Raw genomic sequence first — 15,399 nt, 5'->3', positions numbered from 1 at the left:
AACTGGGTGCCACCTTCCAGTGCGGGCCGGGAAAGGGACCAGGGTGGCTGCGCACCCCGTGGTCAGTGTGTGAGAGACGGGGTTCAGGACGAGCAGCCGCCCTTCAACCACACGAGGCTGCCGCCCTGGGCACGGGCCAGCGTGTCCGACATGCGGGGTGGCCCTGACGTTCTGTGTCCGTGAGGACTCTCTAGGGGGGTCCTGGCTCCTCCTCTCTCGTTTTGTTGACTTTCCGGTGGAGAGTGGGTTCTACCCATGGGAGGGGCACACAGAGGTCACCCCGGCACCCCACATTGTGGCCGTCACCCGACCCCGTCGGTTCCGTCTTCGCTTCCGTCCCCAGAGGCAGACGGGCTCGGGCAGGGGCGGGGCGGCGCCTGGGCAACGGGTCTCGGCCCCTCTGCAGCCCCCAGCGCCCCCGTCTTTTGAGTATTGGACCTGAGGGACCTTCCTTTGGAAAAGGCTTTGTGATGAAAAATGTGAAAACCCGTGACTTGGAAGGGTGTTAGGAAATAGCGCCTGCAAAGGAACAACCTCGATTAGTAATCCCAGTCCTTAAGGAGGGGAACTGTGGCGCCCCTGCAGTTTCCTGCGTCTCGCTCGGGGGTGACAGGCCGGTGTGACCTACAGCGTGTGCGGCCTCGGTGCTGGAGGTCGCCGACCACATCGACCACCCGGGGAGGTCCCAGGTCCCTCTCCCGCTGATGTGCGTCTGTGTCTGTGCGTAGGCACGCGTGTGACTCGAAGTGCGGGAAAACACCCACTTAAAGTGCCTCGGAAGGGGCCGCAGCGTAAGGACGGCTGGCCGGCCCCTTGGCTGTATCGCCTGGGTGACCCCCAGGGCTCGGGAGCACTGCCTCCTTGCCTGAGAGTCCGAATGTCTACCTTGTTACTTCTCCACGTCCCAGCCGGACTGCTGATGGCTGTGTTCGGAAAGGTACGGAGCCAGTGCTCAGCAGAAACCCTATTTTTTTTTTAAACAGACTTTTAATTGCAGTACTAATAGATTTAGTCAGGGGTCCCTCCTAAACGCCAGAGCAGCAGAGACCAGACCGACATGGGGTAGGACCGGCGCCCCACGCGGCAGCACTGGCTCCGGCGCGTCTCCCGGCGTCCTGGCCGCACGCCGCGGGGGCTCACGAGTGCAGTGAACCCCCAGCGGAGCACCCAGGCCGAGATCCGAGCTCGCCTCTGACTAGCTCAGAAGTCTGTTCCCCCCAGCCCCCTGTCCTGGGCAGGAAATTCATCTCTACTCCATCGTCACTGCTGTTAAGATTTAAAAAAATACCCGTGAGCTGGGTCTGGGGCGGTGGGGTCAATGGCACTCTCCAACACACCTTCGACTCCTTTTCCCAAGTGGGACTTTCATTTTGGGGCCGGGCAGGGGGGTGAGGAGCGACGGCCAGGACCGGGAGAGGCAGCTGAGCCTCATTTCTCAGGTGCCGACAGTGGAAGGGACCTTCACGGTGTCACCTGGAGCCCCGGGCCTTTCATCAGGTTGGACCGTGTGACCGTGCCTTTGTCCTGCACTGGCACGCCACTCAGCTGCCAGTCAGCACAGCACAGCCCTCCGGGAAGGCCGTCGGGGCCGCTGCCGAGGGCTCCGCACTCCCCCAGGGGCTCCTGCCACCGGCTGCCTTGGTTCCTGCTGCGCCGGTGGCTGGCGCGTGTGTTAAAACAGGCAGGACGTGACACTTGCCGCTTTAACCGTCTCACAGTGCGCAGTTCAGCGGCGTCAGTGCGTCCCCAGTGTTGAGAGAAGTCAGTGAGCGCTGACTGCGCGCCTGCCCGTGCTCCGGACGCGGCGGGGACAGGGGTCAGCCGAGCAGAAACGGACACCGCTGCGCCTCCCGGGACGTTTGCGCCCCAGTGGCTTTGCTGGGCCCGCGACGCCGGGGGCTGCTGCGTCCGTGGTGCTCTGAGCTCCAGCACGTCCTTCCCGCCACACGGCCTGGTGTTTTCCACGGCCTCAGTGACAGACGAAAAGGAAATCACCCACCATCTTCATTTATAAAGCAGTTTTGTGGACAAACTCTTTGAGACTATGGGTGTTCCTATACTCTTTTCTTAATATATTTTTTTAAGATTTTACTTACTTATTTTTAGAGAGGGAAGGGAGGGAGAAAGAGAGAGAGAGAAACATCAATGTGCAGTTGCTGGGGGCCGTGGCCTGCAACCCAGCCATGTGCCCTGACTGGGAATCGAACCTGCGATGCTTTGGTTCGCAGCCCGCGCTCAATCCACTGAGCTACGCCAGCCAGGGCTTAATATGTTTTTTAAAGTAAGGTTCCCTTTTAGTGAAACTGGGGTTAGGAAGAGCTCTAGCCCCACACAGAAGCCGGGCAAGCAGGGCAGCACCGTGGGGCCGCTCTCACTCCCACCACGCTCCCACGCACCCTTCACCCTGCCGCGGGCGACTTGGAAGCACACCCTAGGTTTCCTGTCACTTCGTCTGTAAATATTTTTGTGTCTCTGAAAAATGAGAATTGTTTACTCCTTTAAAGTTACAGTGTTGTTTTGGAATGGGAAAGACATCCGTGTCTGCAACAGGAAGCGATGCAGACGCACGTCATTCCGAAGGCATTGCTCCCGCCCCTGCTGTTCCCACGGGGAGGCCATGTCCCCGGTGGTCTGGAGCGTCTTTCCAGGCTGCCCTTCCCGGGGGTCCCAGCGAGTGCAGACGCATTCACACGCACAGCTGTGTTTCTGACCGACGCTGCGTCGTGTAGATTATAGCTCACACTTCCCTTTTCCCCCACGGTCATCTGTACGAAGGTGGGAATCACATAAAATTCACCCTCGTGGGTGTGCGGTTCGGTGAGTTTTGACAGCGGCACAGCCACAGCTGGCTTCACGGTCAAGGTTTCCTTCTCCCCAGAAAGCTTTCTCCTGTTCCTTGCAGTCGCTTTCAGTCCCTAAAACCCGTTTATGTATCTCCTTCACGGCCCCACAGTTTCGCCTTTTCTGGTAGGTAACGCGAATGGATTCAAAATAGTGTGCGCCAACGAAGCATCAGCAAACCGAATCCAGCAACGGATAAAAAGAATTAGGGACCACGACCACGAGGGGTTTACCCCAGGTGTGCAAGGCTAACTCGGCGTCAAAAATCAGTCCGCGTAATCCAGTCCCATCAACAGACCGAGGAAGAAAAAACCACAGTGATGTCAACAGGTGCAGAAAAGGCATTTGAAGAAAACCTAATACCCACTACGACAAAGTCTCTCGGCAAACTAGGCATGGGGGGGGGACCCTGCTCCCCTGGAGAAGGCGGTCCGTAAAACCCCCAGCCGGCATCACGCCTGATGGCGAGAAACGCAGAGCTTCCCCTCAAGAAGAGCCGCGCCAGGGCGAGGGCGGCCCCTCTCGTCGTAGTAACGAGACAGGAGGAGGAAATGCAGGTGAAAGAAACGAATAAAACTGTTTTCGGTTGCCGACGGCACGATGTGGAAAGTCCAAAGGAATGACACAAACCTCCTGGAGCTAAAACACGAGGACAGCAAGGTTTCAGGGAGCGAGGTTTCGTATTCAAAAGTCAGTCACTTCCTTGCATACCAGTGACTTTTTACTTAAAAAGTGAAGCAGCTTCCTTGTTTAAAACAACAAATAAAAGCTCTATGAAAGGGTACGAAGGGGAAGAAGCGAGAGCCCCTCTCCGCGCCACACCCCCCTCCCCAGAGGCGAAACGCCATGTGTCAGCCTCGACGGGCGTGGTGAGTGCAGGGTAGTGCTCAGACCGTACGAGCCTGCGGTGGGTGTGAGCACTTCTCAGGTTGGAAGACCTCATGGCAAAGCAGGTGCATAACAGGTACATGAGCAGAAATAAGTCCTTGACTACAGGACAGGCAGCTTAAATTCCAGACTGCTGGAAACATAATTACACAGTCTCTGGTGCTATCCTTTAAAAAAAAACAACCACCCACTTGGGAGCTTTTCCCCCAAGTTGTTCGAGGACAGTCCGAGTGGAAATCGGGCATCAGCTGACCTCCGGTGCAGGTCAGGGGGTGGAGGCGGAGCTTCTCTCAGGTCTTACTAACTGCAGCTTCTGTCTTTCCACACTGTGTGCGGGAATAGAGTTTTGGAAATAAAAGGCCACTGGGACTTCTTTTGTAACCTCTGTATTTTATGGGTGAGAAACAAACATTTGGAATGTGGCCCAAGACGAGGCCCCCAGAGAGCACGTGGCCGGCCTCTGGCTCTTCTTAAGTCGGTGACACTTGACCTCTGGTTCTCAGTGGAGGGGCCAGAATGTTTGTAGTGAAGCTTTCACTCCTCGCTTACATTTACTTATTTTTAGAGAGGTGGGGAAGGGGAGGAGGGAGAGAGAGAGAAACATCGATCAGCCGCCTCTCGTATGCACCCCGATCAGGGACCAAACTTACAACCCAGGCACGTGCCCTGGCCGGGAATCGAACCGGCGACCTTTTGCTTTGCAGGACAGTGCCCAACCCACTGAGCCACACTGGTCGGGACTGTTGTTTAGTATCTTCGCTCTCGAGTCCTCGAGGACGGGGAGCCACTCGGGTCACAGATGATCTGTGGACTGCTCACTGTTCATCCTGTGGGGCGGGGCCAGCTGCCTGCGCGGCCCTGGAGCCTGGGCGCAACCCGCGGCGCGAGAAGCAGGCCTCTCCGGGGGCCTGTGAGGAGCTGAACGTGTTCGCGTTTGCTTGTTTTCCAGGTGGAGGAGGAGAGATCTGTGCTCAACAACCAGTTGTTAGAAATGAAAAAGAGGTAGGTGGTCTCCTCCTTCTGTTTATCGGGGGCGCGTGCGTGCGTGCGTGAGTGTGTTTCACCAGGGAGACCTTAGGGCACCGTGTGTGCGGGGACCGGCAGGAAGCCCTCGACCCCCCTGTTCAGAAAGTCGCCCTCCGCCGCTTCCGTGCTCACGACTGACCGGTTACGGACGTTCACTCGCAAGCGTTTCGGCCTGCGTTCCCAAACCAAAAGGAGTTGCGTCTGTAGGCCGCGCCCTGTTTAGTGTGCTCAGAAAATGCTCTGAAATCAGGCGGCCTCGCAGGGCATCGCTGCTCCCTCCTCGGGTCAGTAACTGAAAGTGCTGCCGTTTTACAGGGAGTGACTGATCTGCCTGTGAACACTGATTGCCAGTGTGTAAAGATTTTAACTTTTCAACACGAATGGGTAACCCCACTATAGATGTTTCTACTTACTGTCTGAAGAAGAGCTCGGGCGCTTTTTCATGACGACCAAACAGGCTGAAACGGAAGCCTCCCAGTACTTCTGAGCGAGGACAAACAGCCCCACAGAGACAGCTGTTGAGAAGCTCAGTGCCCGTACAGGCTGACCGCCCGTCTGCTCTTGGAAAATGTGCGCTCCGCCTGCAGAGAAGTAGAAAGTAGTAACAAGACAGGGCAGTCAAAAAAAAAGTACCCCCCCACCCCCCCCAGGCCCAGCGAGCGGTCCTCAGAGCCACTGCCCGGGCAGACCAAGGACGCACGTGCCCTACGCTGCAGTGCCCCCTCCGGCCAGCAGGGCGGCCGGCCAGCCACCGAGGGCTTGACTGAGCCCACCCGGCTGTTTGGGTTCCACCAGCTACACCCTGAGGGACAGTGGGCCTTGGTCTAGGGGTCCCTCCATCCCTCCTTCCACTGAGGGGCACCGAGATTCGCCCTCCTGTGAAGCCTCACCCCTGAATGCACGGGTGTCGGCCCCGGTCCAGCCAGGCGTCCCCCAGGTGGCTGGGCACCTGCCGCGGCCCGGCCCTGCCCGCATGGGCCTCGGGCGTTTCTTTCCGCATCGCCGAGGCTCCGTTCCTTCAAAAAAGAACCTGATGTGGGCGCAGTCACCCAGGATATGGGGAAAGCTCCCAGCGCTGTTCCCGTGGCCTTCTGGCCAGGGGGCGTGCGGACACGGGCCGGTGTGAGCGCCGGCTCGGCCACTGGCACTGGGGCGGCGTTCCGTAATCACGGGCTTCATCCCAGAGCAGCCCAGGGAAGTGCGTGGTGGGACGTGCCCTTCAACGTGGCGAAACGGACGCCCCGAAAGGCCAGGTGGCCCGTCCAAGGATCTGGGGCGGGTGTGAGAGCCCGGTCCCCAGAGCTCTACGTGGGTTCCTGTCTTGCTCTGCGCTCGTTCAGTGTTACTACTTTAAAAAAGAAAGATAGACGCCACACTTCGTCGGTCCCTCCCATGTGCGGCCGTAACGAAATCACACGCCTTTCACGCTGCAACAGGGCGCGTGACTCTCTCCCCGGCTTCGGAAGGAGGGACAGGTCTGGTGCCGACAGGTGGCAGGTCCCCGTGTGACGCCGCCTCTGCGCCCCGGTTTTAGGCGCTGGGTGTGTTTAGGGCAGTGCCCCTGGGAAAACCACTCTTTGTCAGTGAGTGCAGATAAAGATGGTGGTTTTTTCTGGGAGGGAAAATTTTTTAAATCTAGTTTCTCATATTTACAGCTTTTTTTTTTTTTTTTGTCTAATTGTTCATTAATCCTTATGGGAAGCTGTGTCTGTTTCAGAAATCTGAATGAAAGTGTATATTTGAGCTAATAATCTGGGCCCTTCAGTGCCTTCCAGAGTCAGTCTGGTAGAGGGTGGGTGTGGAGGTCTGTGTGTGCAGTAGTTAAGGTAATTGAGCACAGAGAACTAGAAAGAATTTTACACGCTCTTAGTGTAAAAGTCTAGAAAGTGTTTAAATCGTAAAGAACTGAGATCTCAGTTGACAGTTTAATTTAAAAGCGATAATTGAACATACATGATCAAGAAAGCATATAATTGCTTATCCCAACAGTCATTATACTGAAGTGCAGAACTTACTCCTCACGATGGGTTGAAGCTGCTTCTTAGCAACGTCCCCTGTGCTGCTGTGTGGTTTTTTTGGTATTGAAACATTGGGTTGCAAGCAATCGCTAGTAAGGGCTTTTCTCTTAAAAGCACAGTCACTTCTTTGGGAAGCTGGTCTCCCAGGCAGACAGGCCCCCTCCAGAGCAGGGTCCAAGACATCGGGTCGGGCAGAGCCTGCCCGGAGCGGCTGCAGCCTCACCATGGGGGGGGCGGGTCCCTCTGACCCCGGGCCTGTGGCAGATCGGGGGCTCCCTCGGCTCCCCTCCTGCCCCAGGCTCTCCCACATCAGAGAAGGGGCTCCAGAGTGAAAGATCTTAGAGTTAGTTCTGCCAGTGTAAGCGCGAGGTTGCCGTCCCACTGAAGACAAAACGGGGTGGCGACCCCACCCCCACAGAGGCCCCCGTCTGACTGTCTCCGAGCTCTCGCCGCGACTGATGCTCACCTCACCCTCTCTTTTCCCTTCCTGCTCTTGCTTCCTTTGCTATATCTGTGTGTCTTTCATGGTAAGGCTAAAGAAAGTCTATCCGCAATATAATAAATAAATTTCGTATATTTTTTAGTCAACCAAGTTGCTGCATATATTTTTTGGCTGCCTCTGTCCCTCCGTGTCTTGCTTTTGCTTTGTGGCACCTTCTCAGCAGTGTCCACATGCACGCACACGCACGCTCACGTTGTCCTTCTACAACACGGGTCTTCAGGGCCCACTTGGTTCTGCGGGCAGAGCTGCCTCCCTCCCGGGTTTCTGACACTCGGTCCCTGTTCCCTCGCATTCCTGAGCTCGCCCAGTCACACTGGACGGTATTTGCTTCATTACTAGAATCTCTCGTGCGTAAGTAGTAAGGAAGGAATCTGGGCGATGCGCTTCCTCGGGCGGAAGGTTGTGGCCCCTCTGGCCCTTCTTTCGTGGGGTGTCCACCTTCCCTTTTTGGTATTTTGAGTGACACCGATTGCTCCGGTCAGCGTGGCTGCCACGTAACACGGCCCCCCCTCAGCGTGGTGTGTGACTCCGACACCAGTGACGTGGCCACACGCAGTTTAACGCAGCCCCTCTGGGCCCGCACAGTGGGGTCAGGGCCTGGAAAGAGCCTCGGGAGCCAGCAGTGACGATTGGTCCCAGAGGTGAGCCGCCAGTGTCTGTGTGTCCTGGTGGTTGTCCCCGGTTACGGCCTTTTCCTAACCGCATATCTTCTGGTAACTTGTACGAGACGCTGGCCCTGTCCTCGGAAAGCGGCCTTGCTGGGAGGTGGCGTGTGCGTGACGATGAGCAGGTCACGATGCCCAGACCTCCCGCCCGCCTCCTGCCGGCGGGGGGGCCCTAACACCGGGTCTCCGTGACACCGTGGCCACCTCGAGTCCTGGCGATGCAAGGAGTCCAAGGCTCTTCAACGACCCCCAGATCCTGGTATTTTTCAGCAAAAACATTCAGGATAACATTCAAACTGAGTTGCGTTTATCACAGTTGAAGCTCTCGAAAGAGGCTTTACAACAAACTACCAAGGAAGCTCAGGAGGAGCTTAAGGAGCCCCAGCTTTTCTGGATTCTGGGTGACATCGGATGCTTCCTTTCCAGGTGGACGAAGCGTTCAGATATTTCTTCCGTTAGAGTCTCTGTTTTGTTTCAACCCGAGCAAGACCCCGTTTCTTAGCAGGGTGGTGCTCAGGGGTTCAGCATCACCAACACCCGCCCCCTGTTCAGGGCACAGATAATGCGTGGGTGTTGAGTTCAAGAGATTTCTGTAAGTCTTGGATTCTTTTCTTACTACTTAGCATTCTGGAGTGTGAGTGTAAGCCACACAATGAGACAAATACAACACTTAGAGTTTACCTTTGCGTAGAACTCCGATTCGCCACGAACCACGAGAATTCTGTAATCGTGTGCCGGGTACCTTGGGTCTCACTAACCAGACGTCCATTCTGCCATTTCTAACCTGGGCCTCAGTTTCCGGCCCTCCCCGTTGGTCCTGGAACAGACCAGACCACAGCGTGTCCCGCACCCACCCCTCACAGGGCCGGGAGCGACCTGGCTTGTCGTTCAGGTTACGAATCCTCACTGATGACCAGCCACCTCAGGGAAGTGTTCAGGTTGTGTGGCCTGAGGGCCGGCTGGGAAAATTTGCCCCAGCTTTGTTTTTCCCCCAAATATTTTTGTGATACAAGGTCTTTTTCCTCTTATTTCACACTGCATTTTAAAATGTAATTTTTTAAAAATAAAAAGCACTATTTTAAAATCACAGATTCACAGAAAATTGCAAAGGCAGTTGAGAGTGGCCCCTCGTGCCCCTCCCCCAGAGCCCCCTTACTGCGGACACCTGGCGTTCCCTGGTGCCTTGGTCAGAGCTCAGAGAGGGACCCCGGTCCATGCTCTGTAAGCCCCAACCCCGGACGCTGTGCGGGTGCCCCAGTTCTCCCGCTGACGCACTTTTCCTCTTCCGGGGTCCAGGCCAGGACACCGCATCGCACGGACGTCACGCCCCTTAGTCTCTTCCCATCTGCGGCGGTGGCCGGCCCCTCCCCTCACTGGTGACCGCGGCCATGGCACGCTCACATGCACGAGCACGTGATCCTTATAGCAAAACTTTACGTAAATGCGCACGCACAGCAACACTCAGTCGCCGGCCCTGTCGGGCTGTACCTGCCGTGTCTCCTCGCCCCGATCCCCGACTTCCCTCGCCCTCCCTTTCTTTTCCCGCTCCCTCGCCCCCAAGAGAAGTGTTTCCCTCTCGTCAAAGGCCTGGCCCCTCCCTCTGCTGGCAACCAAGCTGAGAACAGGAACCCAGAGCTCAGACCTTCTCCCTGCAGACACCCCACGCTTCCACTCTGTACCCGGAAATCCGCTTTGACATCTCCGTTCCAGCCTTTCCCCTCTGTGAGCAATTCCACGCCCTCCTCAGGTCCCACGGACGGAAAATAAGAGTCCTTCCGTCTGGATAGTAGTCGTGTTCGCTGCTCTTCTGGCCCATGAGATCTCAAAGTCAAATTCTTGGAACTTGCTGAAAGCCACTGAACTTAGTGAGAACCAATGGATATTTCCAGCATAAACCCGCTCTGCATGACACCTGTATAATCGCTTTGCATGTGTGTATTCTAATTGTTGTTGCTGCTTGGCACTGGTTTATTCAAGAAGTAATGGAGTTCAGCTGAGTAGATGATTTAAAAGAATTCTCTGGGGGTGCAACAGTCTTTTTTTTTTTTTTATTGTACATCTTCCAAAGTTATTAACTTGTTTCTTTAAATTCAAATGGACACAATGATATGCAGATTCTGGCATGTCTATGCATAGTAAACTTACTCTGCCTTCACAGTAAGTAAAATTCCAAGTCAAATTTAGACACATAATAGCTTTAGCCCCCTATACAACTCCCCTGCGCTAGACTCTTTTTCTTTCCATTAACTCAAGTTAATTGCGTGTTTGTTCTACGACGGTTGTATATACTGGTCCCTCTCGGTTGATTCCTGGAATGTTTAACTCTTTGGTCTTTTAGAGAATCCAAGTTATTAAAAGACACCGATGAAGAAAAAGCTTCCTTGCAGAAGTCCATCAGTATTACTAGTGCCTTACTCACGGAGAAGGACGCGGAGCTGGAAAGACTGCGGAATGAGGTAGAGTGCCTTCCGCGGCGCCCGCCCGCCCGCGCGCACGGCCCCCTCCAGGCCCGCCCACAGCCTGAGCCCACCCGCTGTGTTTCAGGTGACGGCGCTCAGGGGGGAGAACGCCTCCGCCAAGTCCCTGCATTCCGTCGTGCAGTCTCTGGAGTCCGACAAGGTGAAGCTTGAGCTCAAGGTCAAGAACTTGGAGCTGCAACTCAAGGAGAACAGGAGGCAGCTCAGCAGCTCGTCAGGTAAGACGCTACCCGCCTGGCACTCCTGCCCGGCCCCCCGGCGCTGCTCCCTGCAGAGGGGCCGGCTCTGGCCGAGACTGAAGGTGGCTGCCACGCTGCCCTGCCCGGCCCTTCCATCCGGGGCTCTCCCACTGCCGACCCCGACAGGGGCTGGGCACGATGCACAGGGCGCACCTGGTACCCCAGTCTGGGCCTCCCCGTGGCCTAGGGTGTCGGCAGAAACAGGAGACAGCAGAGGCGGCTGCCGCCTCGGTGTGGTTGCGGGTTCCAGGGGTGCACGGGAGAAGGAGAACAGAGGTGGTCCCGCCCCTTTAAATTTGGGTGGAGAGAGTGGCTATCCTTACACAGCAGAGAGCCCCCCCAGGAGAGAACCCCCTCGGGGCTCACGCCAGCGCCGGGTGGGTCCCTCGGGCATCTGGGTTAGGGGACAGCTCACACTCCCACCGAAAATGAGTTTCCGGCGCTGGCCCTTTCATTGTGACAACAAGGAAAGAGACTGCAGGTTTTCAAAAGTCCCCCCCTTTCTCTCGTGTTTTAATCCAAGGCAACACTGACGCCCAGGCGGAGGAGGACGAGCGGGCCCAGGAGAGCCAGGTGAGACGCCCCCTGTCGCTTCGCTTGCTCGTGTTTTTTAAAAACTCACTTAACCTTTTGAACAGGTAGTATGGTCTAAATACTAAACAGTGTGAAAGGTGTCAACAGTTAAAGTAAATCTCCGTCCACACCTTTCTCTTCCAGTCAGTTCCCAGCCCTCCAAACACGTCATCACTGCTATTAGTGTCTCTTTAGAACAATATTTTCAGGGATTTTTTTAAATGGAAGCCGAGACTAACACAGTCATCCCCCTTTCTGTACGTACCTGGCGGCGCATTACATAAAATGGTGTGCACGGTTCTTTTTCATGGCTGTATAGTGTTCCATTTTGCAGACCACCTCAATGTACTTGGTTCCCTATCGCTGACAGGACACTTGGGGTGTTTCTGATCTTCTAGGGGTATTGTAAACAATGCAGAGGTGGCTTACCTTGGACATCTGTCACTTTGCAAATGCAGTAGTATCTCTTTGGAACAAATTCCTAGAAGTAGAATTGCTCTACCTTAAAAACACAGGGTTCTGGAAAACTTCCCTAAAGCCCAAAGTAACAACAGCCTTAGTTCTAAAATGAGGTCATATGGAGACGAAGTATTCTCTCTTTGGAAATACAACAGCTCAGGGGCAACAAGCACCTGTCTTCAGTTGTAATGATAATTCGGATCGGTTTATCCCAGTGGGAAGTCACAGGCACGAGAGCCACGCTTCGCTTGTGAGTGAAGGCTCGGGGGTGGCGGTTTGTGTGCCGGCTCCTCCGAAAGGCGTGAAAGGGTTCAGCAGGCACACTAATGTACCCGGTCAGCCCCGCCTGCTCGGTGTGTGTGTGTGTCTGATCAACTTCAACTTCAGCCTCATTAACAGTGTTTTCTCTTTCTCCCCCGTTTCCTTTCTGCTTCCGTTTGCTTCATCTGCTGCTGCCAACGCTTTTCTTCCAACCAGCAAATGGTTTGTTTTATGTTTCCTAATTTGCGAGCGTGTGGTGTGCGTGCGTGCGTGCGAGTGTACATGTGGTCTCCCACTCGACCTACGTCCGTTTTGTGCCTTTTTCTTCCCCCCGAAATGGAGCTCCTGACAAGATACGGTCTCAGCAGGTGCAGCGTAGGAAGCGAGAGCACGTGGTCCGCAGAGAGCCGCGAGGCTGCGGTCGCTCGCTGGCTGTGTTCCCCGGGGTGCCCCGGCCAGCGGAAGAGGCCGACCGCTTCTTTAAAATCGCACTGTCTGAGGACGTGTGTCCCCTCATACACATTTTTTTTTAATGCTGTGAAGTGGGGTGTTTTCATCGGCTGCTTAGAGGAATGAGACCTTTTTATTATTGGTAGAAGGGAAGGAACGTTTTGTCTTTAAATGAAATTGCCCTTGGTTTGAAAGCAAATGGACAAGAACCTTTCCTCCCTCCGGTCCTCCGCCATCCCGCTGCCGGGGACTTGGGCCCGTCACCCTACCCCGCTGTGGCCTCTGAGCGCCGCCCAGCCCTGGGTGTGGCCAGGGCGCCGCCTCGGCTGAAAGGGAGCTCCGGCCTCCTCTCTCAAACGCCCCCTTTTCTCTCCGGGAGGCTCACTTACCGTCCCGCCGTGAGCAGTCCGACTGGTGTGAGGAGAAGTTCCCTGCCCTCTGACCAGTCTGCGGACCCTAAGTCATGGGCCAGTCCAGCAGGTTTCTGTAAAGTTTTCTGTGTGTGTGTAAAACGCAGGTTCAGTGACGGCCAGCGCGCTCTGCAGCCAGAGCAGACAGTGCGCCGCACACGCTTCAGACGGCTCACACAGCTGGTTCTTTCCTTTCTCTAACACGCTAGATTGACTTCCTGAACTCGGTAATAGTGGACCTTCAGAGGAAGAACCAAGACCTCAAGACGAAGGTGGAGATGATGTCAGAGGCAGCCCTTAATGGGAACGGCGACGACCTGAACAATTACGACAGGTACTTCCCGCGCAGCTGTGCTGACCGGAGCCTTCACTCTGTCCGCTCTGTGGTCACAGACTGTGGTCAGATAGGCCGTGTCCGCGTAAACCTGAATGCAGTCAGGTCCTCCAGCGGGTGGGAGGGGCAGGTGCTTGGTGGGTAATGGGCATAAACCCGTCCCCATGAGTCGGGCAAGAAAGAGAGTGACACGCACTCCCAGGGGCGAGACCTGGAAATGCTCACGTTAATGGGGGTAGCTGCACCCGAGGCTCCCCAACGTGGCCATGACTCTCGCTCGCTTTTTATTCTGTGCACGTGACACCCCGCCCCCCGAGTGTCCGAGGGTTGCGGTGAGTCTCTGACTGCGCACGTTAATCCCCACAGCGACGACCAGGAGAGGCAGCCCCGGAAGCCGCCTCGCCTCTTCTGCGACATCTGCGACTGCTTCGACCTCCACGACACGGAGGACTGCCCCACCCAGGCGCAGATGTCCGAGGACCCGCCCCACTCCACGCACCACGGCAGCCGCGGCGAGGAGCGCCCGTACTGCGACATCTGCGAGGTGTTCGGGCACTGGGCCACCAACTGTCACGACGATGAAACCTTCTGACGGGGCCGTGGGCCGCGGGCCCGGCTCCCGCGGGCGGCCGAACACCAGCATCGCACACGTGCGGACTTCAGGAGAACGCACGTTATTTTTGACCCCCGTCGACAAATCTAAGAGATTATTTTGATCGTCAGCAAATCGCTCGTTTAGTTTCCCCTTACAAGTTAGAGTAATAAATAACAGAACACTTAGTAGGTGAGTTATCACCTCTAATGTCGTCCCCCTGACCCTGAAGTCCGAGCGAGACGTTGCACCAGAGGCCGTTACGCGTGTCGTCCCCGAGGGAGACCTCGTAGAACAGTCCCCTCCCCCCAACACCTTATTTAAGTAAGTTATGCCGTTACTTTTCATATTTGCACTAAAATCTCTCCAGGCTGCGTTTGTATATTTAGACCTTTTGGTTAAGCTTTGACACTGGAATGAGTTGGAAAAATGTGCCATTTCGCATTTTCATCTACTCGTTTATAAAGTATTCTACTCTTAGTCGAAGAAGTACCTGAGCTCTTTGCACTACCTGCGGTCAGTGGTGCCTTCACTCGGCTTGGTGGCGCTTGGGTGCGGTCACGCAATCACGGGCCAGGGAGGGGCGGGCCGAGCCCCCGAGCTGCCGGGGGGGCCGGTCTGTAACCCATATGCTGCACCCACTTCCTCACTGTGGCGTTTTATTGGTTTTACATAATTTCAGCCTCTATATATTATATGTATATATTTTTTAAAAATCTCTATTTTGGGAAAAAGCATACACAATGTGTCTTTCTTTTCAGACTTTTACCTTAATGAAAAAGAAAACAAGAGTATTCATCAGGACATAATGGGCAGGGCCAGAAAGAGCATCACACGGAGTTGGAAGCATCTTTTCTTTGGTTTTCGTTCTGTTTCTTCGTCAGATAGAAATAAATACAAATTTCTTCCTTCTCCCACAGATATCTCCCCCAGTCAGTCAATTAGGCAATAAACCACCACACAACACCTACATTAATTAGTCTACAATCTACAAGTTGTTTTTACTGTCTTTAGATGAATGTATGATGAGAAATTCAACATGAATAATTTTGGATTTTCTTATCACAAAAAAATTGAATGAAGGACCTCAGCCTCCAGAAGTTTATCAACCAGTTTGGATCTATTTATCTCGATTTGAATGTCTTCTAGAAGATGTAAAAAGTAATAAATGTACCTTCCATGTTACATGTATAATAAAAACTTCTATAATTGTATATATGCCTTTGATGTATTTTCCCCTCAAGATTATTAAGTGTGTTTGGCAAGTGAAAAATCTGTAATCAGTTGAAATTTTCTGGTTATAAACATAATAGGAATTGTTTCACAAACAATATGTAAATCAGTATTAAAATTTGAGCAAACAGATGTTCTGTACCTACTTTAATAAATGGTTCTTCTCTTTTGCCCAGTGGTAGTAACTGATATTCTTCTCAGGTTTATTTGTCATGATGGTTTTTCTTCAAATGAGCCAGCTCTATAGATCCAAATGTAATTTCTACTGCAGCCTTGCTGATAAACAACTTGAAGAAATTGGGTATATCCTTATCAAAGCAGTCTGTAAATACCGATAGTGTTTATAAAGTGAAAAACAAAATAAATACCTACCGTAGTTATCCGTTGCTATGCCACCCCGTATTACCAGACAGAAACGGGTGGCACCGTAC

General features: G+C 54.2%; 1 protein-coding gene across 4 annotated transcripts in view; it reads left to right on the top strand.

Moving 5' to 3' along the window:
* Window positions 1–15,143, top strand: part of CLIP1 (CAP-Gly domain containing linker protein 1) — a 90,116-nt gene extending 74,973 nt beyond the window's left edge. For all 4 annotated transcript variants that reach the window (XM_045841620.1, XM_045841619.1, XM_045841612.1 and 1 more), the window contains 6 exons: window positions 4,679–4,731; window positions 10,279–10,396; window positions 10,485–10,635; window positions 11,180–11,229; window positions 13,019–13,143; window positions 13,510–15,143. In XM_045841620.1, coding sequence (XP_045697576.1) covers window positions 4,679–4,731; window positions 10,279–10,396; window positions 10,485–10,635; window positions 11,180–11,229; window positions 13,019–13,143; window positions 13,510–13,735 — 723 coding nt within the window. In that variant the 3' untranslated portion in view covers window positions 13,736–15,143. The remainder of the gene's footprint in view (window positions 1–4,678; window positions 4,732–10,278; window positions 10,397–10,484; window positions 10,636–11,179; window positions 11,230–13,018; window positions 13,144–13,509) is intronic.
* The last annotated feature ends 256 nt before the right edge of the window (window positions 15,144–15,399 follow it).

This window comes from Phyllostomus hastatus, unplaced genomic scaffold, assembly GCF_019186645.2.
Source record: "Phyllostomus hastatus isolate PE091 unplaced genomic scaffold, TTU_PhHast_1.1 phas_contig_1162, whole genome shotgun sequence".
NCBI classification, from domain to species: Eukaryota; Metazoa; Chordata; class Mammalia; order Chiroptera; family Phyllostomidae; genus Phyllostomus; species Phyllostomus hastatus.
Note: the sequence above shows the minus strand (reverse complement) of the source record. Positions and strands in the feature narration are given on the sequence as shown.